At 41.8% G+C, this 20,064-nt stretch overlaps 3 protein-coding genes across 6 annotated transcripts in view; 2 read left to right on the top strand and 1 right to left on the bottom strand.

Annotated features, from left to right (window-relative positions):
• LOC100649149 (facilitated trehalose transporter Tret1) overlaps positions 1 to 20,064 on the top strand; it is a 35,374-nt gene that overhangs the window by 390 nt on the left and 14,920 nt on the right. Inside the window, exons 1-2 of one of the 2 annotated variants that reach the window (XM_048411878.1) lie at positions 17,932 to 18,502; positions 18,713 to 18,836. The exons of the other annotated variant lie outside the window; for it this stretch is intronic. The gene's annotated coding sequence lies outside the window, so the exon portion shown is untranslated. Of the gene's footprint in view, positions 1 to 17,931; positions 18,503 to 18,712; positions 18,837 to 20,064 lie in introns of those variants that run through there. 2 annotated transcript variants of the gene reach the window in all.
• On the bottom strand, positions 81 to 13,845 carry LOC100649031 (facilitated trehalose transporter Tret1). Of its 3 annotated transcripts, XR_007226302.1 has the most exons (10): positions 13,536 to 13,845; positions 10,857 to 11,055; positions 5,793 to 5,922; positions 5,563 to 5,698; positions 4,579 to 5,035; positions 3,828 to 4,077; positions 3,519 to 3,725; positions 3,232 to 3,424; positions 2,167 to 2,459; positions 81 to 2,081 (listed from the first exon to the last, which is right to left on the bottom strand). XR_007226302.1 is itself a non-coding variant. In XM_003400422.4 (9 exons), exons 2-9 carry the CDS (start codon positions 10,874 to 10,876, stop codon positions 2,218 to 2,220), a joined length of 1,635 nt encoding a protein of 544 aa, XP_003400470.1. In that variant the 5' UTR covers positions 10,877 to 11,055; positions 13,536 to 13,844; the 3' UTR covers positions 81 to 2,217. The 3 variants fall into 3 exon arrangements, 2 of the variants coding, with proteins under 2 accessions (XP_003400470.1, XP_012171285.1); XM_003400422.4 differs by having other exon boundaries at positions 81 to 2,459; positions 13,536 to 13,844; XM_012315895.3 differs by lacking the exon at positions 13,536 to 13,845 and adding an exon at positions 11,338 to 11,504 and having other exon boundaries at positions 81 to 2,459.
• Positions 16,708 to 17,782, top strand: LOC100649271 (NADH dehydrogenase [ubiquinone] 1 beta subcomplex subunit 5, mitochondrial). The gene is made up of 3 exons (XM_003400424.3): positions 16,708 to 16,869; positions 17,109 to 17,320; positions 17,401 to 17,782. Exons 1-3 carry the CDS (start codon positions 16,758 to 16,760, stop codon positions 17,632 to 17,634), a joined length of 558 nt encoding a protein of 185 aa, XP_003400472.1. The 5' UTR covers positions 16,708 to 16,757; the 3' UTR covers positions 17,635 to 17,782.

Here is a 20,064-nt window from a genome sequence, read left to right as displayed (position 1 = left end):
TCTTCGCTCTTCGCTCTTCGCTTTTCGCTTTTCGCTTTTCGCTATTAATGGAATGGAATATATAGTTATAAATTACAATATTTAGCAGTTTCGAAAAATATGATTTTATTAGAAACATTCTATGAAATTTTGCAATGGTACGTATACGCCATACAGATGTAGGTATATACATGTACATATGTACTTACACATACATGTACAATCGAAGAATACAAGCGTACTATATAGATACAACGATACAAAGTACATTCTTATAAATTTCTATTCTGTTCGCATATTCACGCATATTTATATTACGAAAAAATGAATGAAAGAGTGGAGAGAAAAAAGAAAGGCACTTCTTTTCGAACCAAAAACTTCGATATACGTATATATGTTTTTCGAAAAGTTCTTAGGCGAAATTGGCGTTTGATGCGCACATTCTTTTCAATCATAGACTATGCTCGTTTTTCCTCCTACTAATGGCGATAATCATGGAGCGTTTGGTTGCATCTTTGCTCGTAATAGTTTCGCTTTTCCAACAATTTACGGACAAGCTGAATTTCGATAAAAAACCAATCGACACTTGGACATGGATTTTATCGAATGTCGAGCAGCCGATACTATGAGATACGCTGGTCCATCGATTGCGGCTATCTCATCTAATACAAATACTTATGTTGGATTAGTCAGCCGGATTAGAACGTCCGTAAACTGGCGACGGTTAATAAACTGGTAAAAAGGTAGTCTTGTGCGTTTGGTTAGTGGTCCATTTTCGGCCATTCGGTAGACAAACGGATGGTTTATAAAAAGGCATGGTAAAAAGTGATGTGTATATCAGCTTGAATATCAAACGGGACAAAAAGGTCGTAGAAAAAGGGACGATCGTAACATTTGGGTTACGTTTAAGTAGTTTTGGGTCTAGTTTAAGTAGATGAGCGCCATTGGAAAGAAAGCAAGTCCGTCAGTTGGAACAAACCGATAGATTTGTTAGGCGTTAGTGATTTATACAACGCAGCGCCTGCGCCTGCGATTCGATACTATGTATGTATGTACATATTGGCATTTGAAACTATACGCTCCATAGGCAAAACAGGATACTGCTTCCTCTCGTTGCGCGACTTTCTTCTCGTCTATATTGGGTAAATCACAGCAAAGTTGTTAACAATTAGTTTCCAAAAGAGGAATGCTATGCTATTGCCTGAAAACGGCAAACGATCGATCATAAGGTATTTCGCGAGACGATGTACGGCGCGACGCGAGGAAAAAATTTAAGTTGGCCGCGCACTTGGCCTGTGTTTCCGAACCAAGGATCTTTTTATCGTCTTCCTCTACGGCCGCCCATATGCATTTCTTTATAAAGGCAAAAGGCAGGCTGTATCAGATCAACGTATAATAATACTGTTTTATAGTCTCGCGTACAGTCGTTCGCTAGATTTTTGGTAAAGAATTCCCGTCTGGCTGCTTCTGCAATATCATTTGCAGCTGCAAGTACATGCCGTGCGTATTATCATCAATCGTCTCATCGTCTCTATACCTGTATACACAGACACGTCTATATGTATATCACGAATTCACGCGTATGTAACGTATTATACTATCGTTTGCCTCTTAAAAAAGTTATACTTCTTATCGCGGAACAAACGTAGGCCAGTGATGGCAGAAATTTACCGATTCGCTGGATTCGTTTATATCATCAGTCTACAAATATACGTTAACAAATTTTCCTGGAATAAGCAACAAGCGAGGCCATTCGTCCACCCTATATATTGGCGAAACGTTTCTGAGACGTTGGCCGTGTTTCGTTTAGCCTCGAAATATATCTGTTCTCTCTTCCGTTCTCTCGTCGTACGGCTCCTTTCCGCTGATCTCTGTTCTACCGCAATTAATTCGCAGCGAACTACTCAATTATCAAACTACACAGCTTCGTAATATATTTATACTCGTATTCTCTCTCTTTCTCTCTCTCTCTCTCTCTCTCTCTCTCTCTCTCTCTCTGTCTTCCTGCCTCAGCTCTGCAAAGTTCTATCTATCTTCGATCTTGACCTCAACGATATCGAAGTAGCTTCGCTTTCGCAAAAATCTGATCTCGTATCCTCGCGCTTCGTGTTTCACAGAGGTAACAACTTTAAGTAAAAATCCGGTAATCCGTGTGTCATGTATAGAAGAAACGTTATATGTACATACAGCTAAGAATTCTTCCTCGCCACGATCCCCCAGCCACATGGAAGAAAGCATCTACACGTTTTGTATGGTTTTCGGGTTCAACGGTTCCGTGGCGGATTTGTCGATACGCTGTTGCTTTCTCTGTGCTCGCCGTTTCTTCGTTTTCGCCTCGGCACCCACTGCTAGGAAATGATTCTGGAAATACTCCTCGATCTCCGAAAGCTTCTTGCCGTGAGTCTCTGGAAGCAATAGCCACACGAACACCACGGCCATTATGGAAACACCAGCGAAGAACCATTGCACGGCATGGGATCCTACGATCGTATGAAAAATGTATGAGAATAGAGTTAGAAAAGAAACATTTCCACCTAGATACATACGCGAGAGTTTTCGTACGACTGTATAGATCAGTTTTATGTTATTCGACATACGGCGACAAACTAAAAACGCATTTTCTCACAGAGTCGTGTAAAAACGTCTCTGTTCGGTATGGCACTCGCGAAAGAAATGCAAAAGATGCGAAGCATTTCTATATATTATAAATATATATGTATATATATGGTCTTGGTATTAGACTGATACATTATTCATCAGACAAGATATTGCCATAGTCGCTAAATCTATCATCTGCCTGTTTCATAATCTCTTGGAGATACGCTTCTATGAAATTGTGTTTTTTTCTTTCTTCTTTTACCTTTTTCTTTTTTTTTTTTTTTTTCTTTTTTTTCTGTGCATACCTAATACGTTTTCGTGTTTAAAGAAAATCGTTTCTTAGTAGTTGCCCAGTAGCTATATCTTTTCAAATGTACATACGTCCGACAATAAGTTGAAAATATTGCAATTGTATAAAGTTAAAATATTACTACAACTAAATTAGAGATGGCCGGGGACGCTAAAAATAAGAGTTACTTTTGTAAAGTGTTTAATCCGAGAAAAATTCAATTTTCATTCGAGCTGAAAGAGAAAGGTGAAAATTTGTTCGTTGCCGATAATAACGGTTGTGAACATTTATTCGTTCAGATTTAGATAACTCGCGTAAATTTTAGCGACTGTGACCGTAGCTTCCGTTAAATATCGTATACATACCACCAAGGAAGCTTTGTAAGCTTCTGTAACTTTGCAGAGCAGCGAACATCAGCAAGTTGGCTATGGAATAACTGATGGAATGGGCGATTCCTCGGATGTCGGTAGGGAATAATTCGGCCGTCATGGTCCAAGGAATAGTCAACATACCGACCATAGACGTGCAAACGTAAAGTAACAGACATACAACAGGAACCTGGCAAACAGATAGACGACGCGATAAAGATGATTTACAATTTCGTCGTACAATTATTCGAGAATACATGCACCATTTAGCTTGAAAGGCTTACCCAGTATCCAGAACGATCGCCGTTCTTAATAAGATAGGTGTAGTAACCGGAAACGGTCATGCAAAAGGCCATTCCCAAAGACGAGATTATACAGAGGAGCCGCCTCTTGTACCGCCTTAGCAGCCAAGTATTCACCATCGAACACAGGAAACGAGTTACACCAACTAGAATCGAGGCTATGTATGCATCCACGCCGGAACCGACTTCCTGAATGACAGTGATTACGATTAATCACGAAACGCACCATGTATAATAATCGAATCAGTGATCTGACTATGCTGTGAACGTCGAGGAGAAATAGTTATTTACTTGGAACCAGGTGACAGCGTAGAAGAGAGTGATATAGATGCCGGAAAACTGTTGGAAGGAGAAGAAGAGGAAGAGTATCGTTAGTGGTTTCCATCCTGTGGGCTTCAAGAATCCCCTGAGTTTAGTGGAGACACCGCCGTGTTTGCTCTTTCTTTGTTCGCTCAATTTAATCTCGTTCTCCTTCACGATCGTATTGAACTGTGCCTCCGCGGCGGACACCTTGCCTTGCTTCGCCTCGTGCTTGTACAGCCTGCGATTCAAATACGATACAGCGTTCGGAACGCTTACCTTCGTGGTACAGCGAATCTGGTCTAGCAGTATTCGATCTAGCGAAAATCAGTTTTCCATCTGTTTTCGCATCGTACGCGTAGCAAAATAAGCCAGCCTCCCGTCTTTATCGACATTAGCGACGCGACAAAACGCACTCTTCCGTGCCACTCGATTTCCACCGTTATCACTATCAATCACCACCTATCGCTGCTGCTACTGCTACTGCTACTGCTACTGCTACTGCTACTGCTACTACTATTACTACTACTACTACTACTACTACTACTACTACTACTACTACTACTACTACTACTACTACTACTACTACTACGACTACTACTACTACTACTACTACTACTACTACTACTACTACTACTACTACTACTACTACTACTACTACTACTACTACCATCGCTACTACCGCTACTAATACCGCCGACATAGATCGGAAAACTGATCGCTTTCATTCGCTTTTCCTTACCATTCCAACGATTTCTTCGCATCGTCCAATCGTCCCTTAGAGACGAGCCATACAGGCGATTCCGGGACGAACAGTTGCACCAAAATGATTGGCACGACGGCATAAATTATGCCCAGCCAGGCCACCAGTCTCCAATGAATGTATGCACCCTTCAAGTACGAAAGCACCATGCCAAACGAGGCCAAAGTTGGACCGAAAGATATCATCGATCCTCTAAGTTCTGGTCTTGCGACTTCGGTGATGTAGACGATAGCTGGTGAAGTTGCGAGAGCCGTGGCTAGCCCGGACAACAATCGACCGACTAAAATCATCGGGATATTGGTCGACAGCGCTATGAGAATCCAGCCTGCGATGAAGGGGACGGAGCCGAATTGAAGGGTCCGCAATCTTCCCACCGTCTCCATTAGAAATCCTCCTAACAAGGCACCCAAAGGTGTGCTGACTACCACCACGCTGGCTGAAAATTGATCGCGTTTAACATCGCTGATATACCTGCTAGTAATAACTTGTCGCCATTCGCTTCTCGTCAATGTCGAATGTCTGCCGCGGACAACCGACGTTGTACGTAAAAGAGGTTGTTGCAGTCGTCGAGAAAAGAACCGCGTCTCTGTGTAAACTAAGATCGATCAAATTAAATTCGATCAACCTGCTAGATCAAATCTCGCTCTTATTCGATCGTAACGTTTCGCGTACGACCGTTGTTACGAAGTAACAAAGACTAGGCGAAATGCTAATGGAACTGTAATTTAGTCAAGAGATTAGAAATAGAAACTGGCGAACCGAGTTACAGTTACTATTTTAGCCAGTTATTATTTCGTTCGGCGACTACTCACCTCTCTCGCGGGTGTAACCTCGCGTTATACTCGACTCGACGTGATCACTCTGTTATTTGAAATTTTAGTTATTTTATATTTAATTATAGTAAATTTTAGTCGCCGCTATTCCTTGTATCGTCGTTATCGACGCGTCTAACAAGTTGCTTACCGATCCAGGATGTCTGTTCTCGCGTTGCGTGCAATTCCGCGTCCTCGGCCTCAAGGTGGGGGATCAAAATAGCCGAATAAGCCATGGCTAGTCCTACCGATATATGGAAAGACGCGGCAATGATACAGGAAGCGATCTAAGGATAGATCACAGATCGGATGTTGGATCGGTCGTTGTTCCAGACATACATTACACATCGTATTTCCATGTTTATATCGATGATATTATACCTCGTGTATGGCATTTTTAATGGTAGTAGGCTCGACGAAGCCTTTGTTCAGACTTCTGCTCGATACGATCGCGTCTTTGAAACGTTCTCTCTCGTTCTCCTCGATGTTCTTCGATGCCTCGCGCTCCACACTGAAACACAAAGAGCCCGCCCCCGTCACCGACTCGTCCACCAGCCCTCTTTTCTCCTTTTCTTCTCCTTTCCTCGAAATCGTGTCCGCCGATTAAAACGTTAAAACATTAAAGACGGTTGCACGGCGATCAAACGATAGCTTTGCACGCGTCGATGCATTTTTTTATAACACGTATCGACAATTACGAGATTAAGCTAGCTTCTTTATTCGATCGTCAAGAACCTGAAGGCTGTGCACCGCGATATACCGGGATGGCAATATGCCAATGTAGCCGGCCTGGCGGATAGACGAACGCTTTACGCGCGACGATTTACACGATTGCGATAAAGCGTTTCCATTTCTTGGTAGCTCTATCTCGCTGGCATACGCGTACCCGCTGCTCGATTAATTTGTCGCTTGACCGCTGTTCCGTGCAACCTTAACAATGTCAAAACTGTACACGCGTAGCTACGTAGATATGCGTGTGTGTATATATAATTTGTAGGCGATCGTGTTTCGCAACGGTGACATCACGCGCATCACCGTTTATCGTGCACGCACGATGTTTATATCGCTGGAACTGGTAATTACGTACGGATAGATTTATAGCAGCTGGCGATCAACGGCGACGAGTTGCCGCAACTTAAATCGATCGATGACCGAGAGACATATTGAGAAAGCGTGTTTGTGCATCGTTTAAACGCGACACAGATGTGGCGATAATTAAACCGCTTTCTGACAAACAACATTCGACGATAATAGAAATATTTCGTTTACAAGCGAAAGTAATGAGATTTTTCGCCCGAGAACCGAGAACCGAGAACAGTATGCGAGCGTTGTGTAACCAGCGACCGCTGCAAATGGAAACGCGTTTCGCGACTAAGCTGTCGGGCCTTAACTCGGCTCAATTAAAAGCGGCGTTAAATTAACGCGCGTTAATTCCAGCATTTCCCCGTCGATGAATACAACGGAGTCGAACGCTTTATTACTCGACACCGACGGACGAATCGTGTCCATCCAACGTACATTCGTATCATTCATATCGTACTTTCGTGAATTTCGTTGCTGAGCACGAGATACATATCTTCGCTAGACAAACGGACAAACGGAAATTGTATCGCGTACCGTCCGTTTACGCGCGTATTTATCGATCGGCGAAAAAGTCGCGTAAACCGTCTGGAAAACGGCAACGATCCTGTCAATTAGCGTACGATGTGTTCGCGTCTCGTTCGATTCTGTCTCTCGATGAAAACGATTTCGAAAAGGCGTTGACGAGTTACGACAAGAATAGGTATGCACGCGTTCCTTACCGACCGACGATCGGAGTAACTGAGCATTAGACGGACTTTCCGACGCATCGCCGATATACACTCCGATAATTATAACAGCTTGCGGAATGAAATTATCGCCGGCCGCGTATGTTTAAACAAGTGAAATGCCGCTCGATAATTTCTTACGAGTGCAAACGAGCGTATAACGACGAACACGTTGCGCTTAACGATCTACTGGTATTCGATAAAGCAACGGCACGCGTTATCAATGAAACAATTACGTACGTACCGATGTGCATATACGCCGATGGATAGTGCGGTGCGTTTGCAACCACGGAAATGTTGCTTATTGCCGTATTCGTTGTAAGCGTTTAATATTAGACAAGACGATGCTTGCGTAAGTATCAGGTGCTGCTTGTTCTCATAATTTATTTAATTCCTTGCATCGGTATAACAAGCTCTCGTAACAAGTCGCGCGAGATGAAATACCTCGCCGCCTTGTCCCGTACGCACGCCTTCGCGCTTCAACGAGAAAAGATCGTTCCAACGATATCGTTGGAGACACTGGGCTCGCAAAAGACGCAGCGCGAATCGAGCGCGCCTGGCGAAAAACGCCGACTACAGTCTGAACTTACAGCTCGTTCGAGAAACGTTGACGATGGGGATTGGAAGAAACACGCGGATCGCTTGTCCGTACATTTTCACTTTGCGAGCGAGTGTTTAACAGAGTCGGCGGCTTAATACGATCGATTCGTAATACGCGTTACCGGAGGCTACGGAGCTACCTGCGAGGCTCTGCACGGAAATTCCCAGCGACCGTAACACGCTTTAAATCCTTATCAAGCGTGTACCGATACATGCTGCCATAAAAATTATTCCGCGCAGCCAGTTATAAAGCAGTCCCTGAAGCAAGCGCCTTATGACTTTGTAAGATTATCGGCGCTAGCTGGAAAGCCGGAATTTCTTAGCCTCCTAATCGTATACGGATTTACAGACGTATCGATAAATCGATATCTAAAACTCTAATAAAAATATCTGTGCCTGACAGATGTTGGACAGCTTTTCTAAGAATAGCAATGCCGTAGAAAGGCCAGGTATTTATTATCCGCGCGCATATATATCTTTTAGCGGTGACATCTTTAGCCTTAGTCATAGGGTGTCGAAACGTAAAGTAACGCGGTAACTGGCTACGAGACGAGGCAAACGAACAACACACATGGCGAATTTTGAGATTAGCGGGGCCCCGTATAACTCGACTAACTCGGCTTAGCCGTGCAAACGGAAATTTCCAGAGAATCGAAAGTAACGGGACAAATTTATTCGAAAGATTTATACGCCAGGCTGAATACTCGATAGGAGAAGAAACAACAATGCGTAGTTGTCATCACTGGATAACTCGGTGCTAAGCTTTTTATCACGACCAACGGTATCAAATCACGTCGCTTGGCGTTATTTCGGCTCTAGTTTCCTTCTAGACAGCGATAGCCTTTCGCGCTTCTTTCGTCTTTCTTTCGCGTCGTGATATTTTAAATGCAAGCCTTGCCAAGCAAAGTAAGAAGAACAAATATAAAGGATTACGTCAGACAGAGCGTATCATGCCTAGTTATTGTTAGATCGACTCCGTTCATTATCGACATCGTGACTCTTTGTTTGTTACGTGACACGATCGATCGTAAGTCGGCCGTTTGAACTTGATAGATAAGATGAACGAAAGAAACATTTGGAGGGCACGGTGCAAAAATTTCCTTGACTCGATATCACGACGCTTGGATTCGTGATCGGAAAGCGGTCGATCCTCGTGCCTTGTTTCCTTTCAGCCTAGTACGTATGCACGTATTATCGCGGTAACAGTAATTTATCTATCCACCGGTGGTTCGTAAATGAACGTGCCGGTATACGCGTATTTTCTAAATCGCAGCAGCGATAGAAGCGATACGTCGCTTATTGTCAGCGTTTCACGATTAATCGACGATTAATAATTTCATTCGCAATTCCATTCGCATCGTTTCGTCAGAGAACGGTCGACCGTTTAGCTTTTAAATATTAACTCGATCGTTCTTCGTTTTTCGGTTTTCGTTCTGTGTTTACAAGTTCCCACTGTCAGTTGCGTCCGTTTATGTAACACGTGCTCTCGAGGTACCAACTATATCGGCAGAAACCGTACACACGATTCCAAATCCCGGATCCCGGATCCCAGGTGCCAGATCCCAACGCATGATTAGATCAGAAGTTGTTTTCCAAAATCGAGATGACGATTCGTAAACATGAATGTAACTTGCTCGTGTCTATAATTTCATTAAATTTTCCCATTTTGCGCACTTCTCATACGTTCGATACGGTCACCATCTTCATCCACGATTCACTTTTCTTCGTGGAAAATATCTCGCGTCTTGTCTTTTGTTATTTGCGTTGATACGTTCTTTTTTTCTTCTTTTTCTCTCTCTCTCTCTTTTTTTTCTTTTTTTTTTCTCTCTCTCTCTTTCTTTAACGCGACTCGACATTGATAACGTTGTGGAAGAAAGGACAACGACGAACGATATAGCGATTTAAACGTATCTGTCTTGCTGACGCGCGTTCAAAACAAGAGTATCGGCGATTTATCGGCTGGCAAAACTGGTTCTGCGGACCGGAGAACGAGTCTTCCTGTTATTCCCCCGAACGAGTTTCGTGTGCTTTCGTTTGTACTTGGCCTCCTGAAACATCCATCCTCCATCCCGTCAAAATTTTATATAACATCCACTTCATTGCCAAGTGGATCGAATACAACGATTACGTTAATCTCAAATACACGATCGATGGTCGAAAGAACGATGAATTCCGAAGGACGCTTTCCAAAATTCCCGTCGTACGTCGTATCGCTGTTATACGTGCGCGAATAACGAAAACAGATTCGATTAGGCTCTCTCGCTCGAGGACAGCCAAGCAATCACAATAACGTATTCGCTATAGGATGTCGCCATCCTCTGAATTTTCGATCGACGATTACCCTTCTTGCTCGCTGTTATGAAATAGGAACCGATCGGTCGACAAAGTCAACGGAACGCGTGATTTTCAGCACCTCTTTCGCCGAACGATCGCGTATTTCGCTAGCGTGGAAACGATACGGACAATCCAGATTCGATAAAGAGGAAAATATTAAAACTAGTAACATAGCGCGGCGCATCAACGACGACGTTAACAACGCTGAACGCGCTATATCGAATTTAGATCAGAGAGAAATATCGTCTGACAAGCGGGCCATACAAAATGGTCTATACCCTCTAGAAACGATGCCGTCGAGGAACACAGAAGGTATTTGCTGTAGAAAGATGCTGCGGAAAGAATCGTTCCCTAACGCAGATGGAAAGGCATATACACGATCACGACAAAGGGAAAAAGCGAAAGAAAAACGTCTACGGGCCACCTGTCGATAAAACCTGTTGGCAAATTTGACGGCTGCTCGTATCTGACACGCGACGGATCGGGCTAGGTCGACGAATTAGACGGATATATTATTTTTTACTCCGACAAGATTATTTACTACAAAGTAAGCTGTGCACTTGCCGTTATTATATCGTGTTACTCGATTTATTTTCGTGTTACTTCGATTTCTTACTTTCTGACCGTTGCATTCGATTTACCTATCTCCATCCATAAATCGTTAACGAGCCTGTGTAAACACATTTCCTTCGGCAAGACTAACCTCAGCGAATAAGGATCCATAGCTGCTGTTTCTTATGTCTCTTCTTCGCACCACTGCTACACGCGTCTATTTGGCTGCGCCTGCTGTCTTTTTCTTTGGTTAACGTGCTAGTCAATCTTCGCTTCTCCTGGAAAGAGCCCCTTGCCTGTCAACTGAGAACGTGGATTTCGTACTCGGTCACCACCATTTTACGTACACTCTGGAAAAAAAAGAAAACATCGAATAAGATTTTACCAATCGATTCGACCAATTTCTCTTCTCCGTTGCACGAATCGCCAGATGATCGAACGCAGTTCGTTAGTTTGCGTAATTCTCCGCGCAAAAGCGCCGCGCATTGTCGTCAGTTGTAACGAACGTCTGGTCTCGAAGAAGGCCCGAGGCCCACGGTATACCATCGTGGCTAATGACACGATAATTTCGTTGTTGAAACCGCCTTCGCGGCAGCCCACTGACTTTCTACGATGCCAGGCAGATTTTTCACCTTCTTTCGTGCAGCCTACCACCTATACAGAGTGTATGCTTAGAGAACTGTACGCTGTAGAGAACGCGCGACTTTTCCTCCAGTACGGCTTCGATAACGCTAGCTAGTTACACCGTACACGCCGCTAAGCCAACCAAAGTCGTCGGACCGAATCGACCGAACAAAGAATATTCCGCGTTCCAAAAGACGGTAGTTTATTAACTTATGAAAAAGTTGTCTCGCTAAAATCGGTGTTCGACGATCGACGAATAACCCTTGAACGATAACGGGTTCGCGATTCGAGGAACGCGCGCCGATTAAATCACGACACGCAGCTGTGCCGTGCAATTCCTCTCGATCGGAATAAGGGAATAAAGGAAGGGAGAATCGACCGCGTTCTCGATCTTTGGAAATCGTCTGTTTCTTTCCTCTGGTCGTTAACGCCACGTCTCCCGCAGCCAAGGATCGCATCGAGATTGCCGTTTAACGAGTACCACGCGATTTCTCGAATCGTTCGATTCTGATTCACGATCCAGATAATGTCTTTACGCGCGATTGCATAAGAGATTCGCGTGCTCAGGTCCGTCACGTGATACGCAATTAAGGACCAGATACTTATTAGCAGTTATTTGTCAGACGGTTTATTCCGCCGCTCGGTATATTTAATCAAAGTATATTTTACGCTTGCTCGATATTATCTCGCAGCTCGATATTATATCGTTTCGTTCGATGCTTTATTCCATCATTTTTAATGATGCGTCGTCGTGTTTCGCCTACTTAAGATTAAGATTAGTCGCCGATCCTATGTTAAATAAAACATTAAAATAGATTAATTTTACAATGGCCATCGTTATCTCGTTTAATCGCCGATACAACAACGACTAAACGGCACAAGATAATCCACGCGTCTCGTACTTGCGTGGCAATTTATCTACTCGACACTACTCGAAAACGTGACATCGCAAAATAATTATTTCAATTTTTGCGTCATATTTAATCTTTACAGTTTTTATAACGTTCTCGTGAACATCGTCAACATATTTCTGGATTTCAAGTACGCCATTCCTACGTATTATTTCTACGTATTATTCGTACGGTTTGTTTTTCATTCGAACGTAAAACGACGATCTCGTCTGCGTGTAAATCATTGTACATGAGCGACCAGGTCAGAGGTCAGAGAGTAAAATTGAATTCGCACAAAGCAAAGCGGCACGCACTCGGTTTACGTACAGGTGCGGCGTAGCAAATATTACGTCATTTACACGATTAAATCACTCGCGCTAACCATAAAGACACTTTGTTGTACTTTGCAACTATCGCAATGTATTTAATCGTGTTATAACGTCGGCCAGAGAAGGTAGCGGAAACGAAACAGTGGAGAGCCCGAGCAAACCATCGTTTTATACTCTATACTCTATACTTTATACTCTATACTCTATACTCTACAGTACCTATACTACCCTATACTACCCTATATTACCCTATACTATACATTCTGAACGATTTGGCCGAACGAAGCATTGGATCGATTTGACAACAAATCGTGCTAAATATTTTTTTCAATAATTTTCACACAATCTTCGAATAAGAATCATGAATATCTAGTATATACGATGCATACGATACAATAGGTATAGGTTCGAGGTTAGATTAAATTCGATCGTTTAAAGCGCCGTATATTACCCTCATCGAGATATCGAAGTAGGCGTAGGTCACTGTCACACGGAGTGTCTATTTTTGAACGATCGATCGTGTGTTCACACGAGTGCGAAATGTTCACATAACGTACAGAGTACACGAGTTCCATCGAACCTCCGGCAAAGACTGTTCTCGAAAGCGGTTCTTCTTGGTCTCTTGGAAAGCTTCGTTTGAAACGCGATTTGCCATGTCTGACTTTCAACGGACAACACATAGTCGAGTTTCAACTCGCGATCGATTTCTGACATCCGTACTCGAGACTAAAAACCCGAAATCTGCTCCTTTGACCGATTCTATGCGAGAGAGATAACGAGACGACGACGGAAGGATCGATCGTCGAAAAGTCAACGGCACGCAGGACCGTACCTTCGTGTATCCGTCGCATCGATCCATTTCTAAATTATTTTTAATTCCAAAGATATTTCCCATCTTCCCCGTTACTTGCGTATACGCGCCGATAAAACACTTGACAAATCTAATCGTAAATGTACGTCGTGTATAGCGAACAAATTGGTACTCACCTCGTAGAGTCGCGACTTTTCTTCTTCTATTTTAAATTCGATCCTTAAGCCTCTTTCTTTCGCTCTTCTTTCTTTTGCCAATGTTCCCCTCTCTCTCTCTCTCTCTCTCTCTCTCTCCCCCTCCCTCTCTCTCTATCTATCTATCTATCTCGCGCGCGCACGTTTTCTTCGTATCTGCCAATAGAACAGAGCAGAAGCTTCGTTCGGTCTTTCGTTCGTTCGGATACGAACAGCTCCCGACGTGCAGTGCGCGGTGGCCAATACGCGACTAAAGGCTGGGGAACTGGGAACGCTTGCTTCGCGGTCGATTGTCCCTTCCCGTTGCCGGCGCTACGATGTCTGTTTTCTGCGCTGGTATGGTACATACGTACATATATATTTATATTACTGGCGACAAAGCGAGCAATTTAAGGGTTGCTAACACACATGGAAAATAGAAAGCACAGAGCTCCGGCTGATACCCGATACTACACGATGCTAAACTAAAGCAACAAACGATGATATAAAGTACTGGTGGACAATGACCCATTCTCGTTCGAAACGTTCAGTCGATGGGCAATTCCCAAGCTCGTGACACGAATCGATTCGAATGCTGCAAATGCAAACCGTTCGTCGAGCGTTTCAAGCTCGAGAGACCACGGTAGATCGTAGGTTGTATTTTGCGAAACACAGTTCCACGTCGAATTTCAAGCAATTATCCGGCTGAAACCGGATAGGTTTTCTTTGTTTTTTCGTTACGTTTCTTTGGTTTTATTTTGATAGAATCGTTATTTCGAGGAACGGAACAGCGACGAGATTCACGAGATGTCGAACATAACAGTTTGTACGAGTTCACGTGTACGGCAGCGTGTATTGCGAAAACAGCCGCGAGTATAGAGGCGTGTGAATCACGTGAACGACGAGAGAGGTTCGTTGCATCTATTGTATGGTGCACCCGGTGTACTCGATGCACCGTATACGTAAGTTTTGCATAGGTCTATCTTTGGGCAGCCGGGTAGAAGGGATGCACGCGGAACAACGACCGAACGTCTCGAAACGAAACAATTCGAAAGACATATGGGAAAGGGTAAAGGTTCGCGGTCTTTAACCCATTTCTTCAGGGTCGCCGTCTCGCCTTCTCGCCTTCTCGCCTTTTCGCCTTCTCGCCTTTTCGCCTTCTCGCCTTCTCGGTGGAATCTGTCGGTGTACATTCGTTCCACTTGATCATACAAAATAGTAAACGACACCATGGATCTTGTTGAAGTGGTCACCACTTCTAGAAAAACTCCACATCTGGTCTTTTTAGTTTTCTCAAGCGCTGAAGCCATCGACAGCATATACGACAAAAGAATAGCAGGAAGGCAGATCATAAACAGTAGACAGGCGACGTTGGCTTTGGGGTTTCAGTTATAAGGTAACACTGCTAGCGTGCGGATCTGGACCAGCTCAAATTGTATTCCTACTTATTATTACACTTCACTATTAAATCAAATATATATTTTGTACCTTACACTTTATCCACGCGTTTTTCTCTCTTTATACACCGAATAACCTCAACAGATCTTATCTTGGCCGTTTTGTTGATTTATTGCCACGTGACATTTCTTTTTCTTTATTACGCCATCGTCATAATCGAGTAACATATTTTTGCAGTTTTAATCAACGGAAGAAAACACGTAGATTGCTTCAAGTGCAGATGCTTTTTTCCGTGTAGATGATAGAACCGTAGAAGAGGTAAAAACGCGAGTAAAGAATGTGTCGCAAACATGTCAATTGTGAAACGTAATATCTTTGATCGAATAGTTATTAAATGATATTTTGCTAGACCACACAGATAATAATAATAATTATTAAGAGATTCGGTATTTTATCGTACATGCCGATCCAAGTTCCGTGTTATATCAGTTACGTGTCAACAGTCGATTCACTGGTATATACGTATACTACACATATACTTGCCCTATGTATCTTTACGCTAAAATGCTAGACGTTTAAAGCAATTAATCGTTATTGCATATTCTTGATGTTTCTTTGCAACTACTAGTCGATTCGATAGCATCGGCAAATGCTGCATCGTCTGTGCGTCATGCATTCCTCAACGTGTCGAATACGAACATTTTCAGTAACTTGACGCCAGCATTAATTTCGTCCGAATCAATACCATTTACTTCAATGAGGATCAAACACTGCACATAGCGGTTGAGATTGATATATATATATATATATATATATATAGTCGGTCGAGATGTTTGCAGACGACCAATAACATGCTGGATAAATGTTTGACGGTCGTTAGGTGTAAGACCAACATTAATTTTGTTAACGCTAGTTAACATTATATTTGTCAACGCTAGTTAATACTACTAATAACGTAGTGATAAGATTATCTGTAATGCAAAATCCAATATTGCTAGCAGCGGTAACAACTGGCCTATGATATTACTGGATCAGGAATATTTAGGCCAAAGAAGACAACTTACGTGATCATAGATATATTAAGTTGGTAATGAAATTTAGTTTTTCCGTTTCTAAGAATTAATTATCGTTGGTATAGTTTCTATCGTTAGTTGTTTTTTGTTTTCAAACACGATCACGACAATTTGTAACGAGCGTTTCTAATTTAGAATCATTTCTCGAGTTCAACTATTCACTTGACCTAACTTCATTGGCGCTAAATGTACCTTTGTATTAGATGGCATGGCATGGCATAGTATGGCGTCGCGAAAGCTTCGCGCCAATTTATCCGTTTCTCTTTCTTTCTCTCAAGTTTCAAACCGCAATTTATCTACATATAAATGCTATTTATATATATATATATTATATTTAATATCATATTTATTTTATATATAATATTATATATATATATAACATATTGTTTTATATTAAAGATTACGCTTTCTTTTAATAAATTACGTTCTAACTCAACACGATGCGTTCGTATTTAATTATCTTAGATGAGATAAGGTATGGATTTTATCATAAATATATGGCAATTTGGCAAAAAAAAGTAAATTTACCATCAAAACTATTACGATCCTTATATAATTACTAAATAACATTCAAATATACCTACAAAATTTATATATACCTATTAAAGTGGAAATATTTAATCGTATTTGACGTACGCAATTTCAAGTTTCGCGGCTTCTTAAAGAGATTAGATCACCGTCGGTAAAGTAGCCAACGGTGGTTCATGCGCTAACAAGACAAGTAGTACGTCCCGTTTTATAGTTACAAACCAAAATGGCTGTCGTGAGTAGGCTTTTGCTTACGACTAATCGAAAATTATTTCATACAAACGAGCTATTGGGAAAATTACTACGGATAAACAACAATTATGCGTTGCAAAACCAAGGTGATGAAGATAATTATATTTCGTTCTCTAGATAGAACAGTGTATATCGAAGGAGTAGTAGTGTTTTGTTACGCAACAAATTTTCCCACGAACGCGAACACACTGTGTGCCTGTTTACAGAGTTGTTCTTACGAGAATTAAACGTGATCAACGATGACTACTGGAAGAATAATCGACTTGTTTCAAATAGTCAACTTTGTCGACGAATGTTGAAAAACTAAAAATTTGATAACTTTTAGGAACGGTAAGACGCATGTCGGAACATCGTGTTATGGAAGTAACTGCAAGTCGATGGCAATGGCATAAAACTAAAGATTGGCTGCATTTTTACACCTTTATGGGCATAATACCTGCTGGTTTGCTCATATTTTATTGCAACGTATTTATAGGACCAGCGACCTTAGAACCAATACCAGAAGGATATATTCCAAAGCAATGGGAATACTACAGGGTGAGACAGCGTTGAAAAAATACTTTTAAATACGCGTTGCAGGCAAAATTGTAAGCGTAAAACCAATGCTTTTTCTATAGCATCCGATTACAAGATTTCTTGCGAGATATGTGTTCCCAAACACACAAATGGAATATGAAAAATTTCTTCATAAAGCGAAGGTAGCTTCAAACAAGTCCAAATTGTACTTGTTACGACAAAAAATTATGGAAGATATACAGGACCACGATGACTATAGATATTGGAGCTTTAAAGAAGGTTTTGGGAAAGAAATAATAAATATAAAGGAATCTCTAAAGGAATTCGATATGTAATACATCGTAAGTAACGTAGAGTTGTTATAAGCTAGAAAGAAAATCGATTTTACATAGAAAATTCAATAAAAAATAACGAAAGACATGTACAGCGTATAGGATTCTGTAATTTAACAGCGATAATATAAATAATGTACGATATACAGAATTTCTCTATCGCGTATTTAAGACTATCTTTCCCATTCTTCTGTCATTTCCGACATTTATCTATGTATTTGTTTGTGTCATTTATCGATTCGGTATCGAACAAACGTAGACGTTACGAACGATCACTACTCTGCTCTATCGTTGACACTAAATCTCTGTGGTACAATAATAGTTATGCGATCCGTTTGATTTATTATGCCAGCTCTATCTTATCACGGACGAGGCACAGAACCCCGGTTTCTGGTATATTCGTCTCTGATCTTATTACGCATATCTGCTATCGGCAACCAATCCATTGCTTTTGTTTGCTTTCCGCGCGAAAAGGATAGATGTCGCCACAAACTTTTCTCATTGTCCAACTACGAATGTATATACATGTGCATACATGCGTAGTATAGCGAACAGTAACGAATTTGAAATCAAAATTTCCATCTATTTTTAAATAAAAATGTTTAAATAAATAAACTTATTAAAGTATATTCGTTTATCGAATCAAACGAGATTAAACTCGGTGGAAGAATTAGGTTTAATGAAAAATTCCATTTGACAAAATGTCGCGAAATTTGTATGTACACTTGGACAGGTTCGTGTTCTACTTGCTTGGAATGAGACGGTAAGACGAAGATTAGATAACGTACAATTATCGTCATACGGGGGAGAATCTAGACTCACCAGTTTAGTCAGTCAGGTGTTTAGCGATTAACACGTGAATTTTAAACAAGTGAGTAGTTCCAAATACAATAATTCCAGATTCTGTCGCATCGATAGGTTACAAAGCGTTCTTTAAGTCACTTTAATCCGCTCTCGCTAACGCACCATAGAAATTGTACATTACTTACGATTAGAAATTACAGCAAGAAAGCACTTTTCTCTTGCTACTTTTTCGGTAGGTGATTCCTTTCTTTCATTTCTTTCATTTCTTTCATTTCAGAGTTGCAGTCTAAGAAATCGAGCATCGATTAACACGTGAATTTTTCAGCTTATCGTTTATTTGAAAAATTACATCGCTGTTTGCGTAGCTAGTTTTCAAAGTGAATCCGAGCAAGCATACGCACGTATGTATATCTATAATCAGGCTTTTTTTTTATTATTTTCATTGAAATTAAAACCAAACTTGTATTCATCCCTTATACGAACGAACGCGAACAAACATCTTTATATTGGCACCGCACAGCGAAGATAAGAAAAATCTAATTCTTACCTACTTAAACAGGATGTATAAACAGGTGCAAAGGATTGTTTCTATCACAAAGATGGTCCGTTTATCGGTAATGTTTTTGTTATAAGTACCGATATTATTCCCCTCGATCGTACTTGTACCTATTTTTTAAATAACTAGTCATGCAAATTAATCAAATCAGCGTCACGTCGGTAAAGTGGGAAATTTTATTTCCGGCCGTCAGCCGCAGGTGGTTGTTTTTTCCGCGAGTAAAGTGCTAGTAAGTAAAAAGATGCTGCCGGTGGTGAATCGGTTGTTACGAATCACCGACTCTGCGATTATCCTAGCGGGAAGCTAATGATACGGACAGACACAGTTGGCCGGTGCCAACTCAATCGTCATAGTTAGTGGTCATTGCCAAGGTTGGATCCCGATATCTTGCATAATACCTCGACGTTCTCTTCTACGATGCGATGCGATGCGATGCGATGCGATGCGATGCGATGCGATGCGATGCGATGCGATGCGATGCGATGCGATGCGATGCGATGCGATGTGATGCGACGCGATGGAAGGAAGGCTGGTCACCAACGACTTTGCACGTGCATACGCGATATCTACGCTTCGAGCCGCTTCCTCGCGCGGATCCATCTTCAATTATGCCTGCTAGTCTTTGTTTCTCTTTTTTTTTTTTTTTGTCTCCCCCGTGTCGATTACCCGCGTTTCACGCGTCGCTCGATCGTCTCTCGTTATGTAATTCCTAGGTTCTATATCTATAGCAGAACAGCGAGGAGCCGAGGATACGCCGAGGAGATACACGGAATCTCGAATAACTGGGATCTGTATCGTACGTTATCGTCGCCGATGATTGCTATTTTATTTGATTTAATAGATTTACTTTACAATTATAATACCTACCTTACTATCCAGTCATCTACTCCTTAGTCGACTAATCGCTTACTCGCTTAACCTATGCTCCCTCCTAACTATCGCTACTTTCTTACTACCTAGTCTTTTCTCAGTTGATCTACCGTTTCCTCGCTGTATTTTTCCAGGCTGCCTGTTATCGTTAATTCGAAATTACCTTCGATTGCATAAAATTTCCTTAAAAATTACGTACGCTT

The sequence above is a fragment of the Bombus terrestris genome, chromosome 14 (assembly GCF_910591885.1).
Source record: "Bombus terrestris chromosome 14, iyBomTerr1.2, whole genome shotgun sequence".
Lineage (NCBI taxonomy): Eukaryota > Metazoa > Arthropoda > Insecta > Hymenoptera > Apidae > Bombus > Bombus terrestris.
Note: the sequence above shows the minus strand (reverse complement) of the source record. Positions and strands in the feature narration are given on the sequence as shown.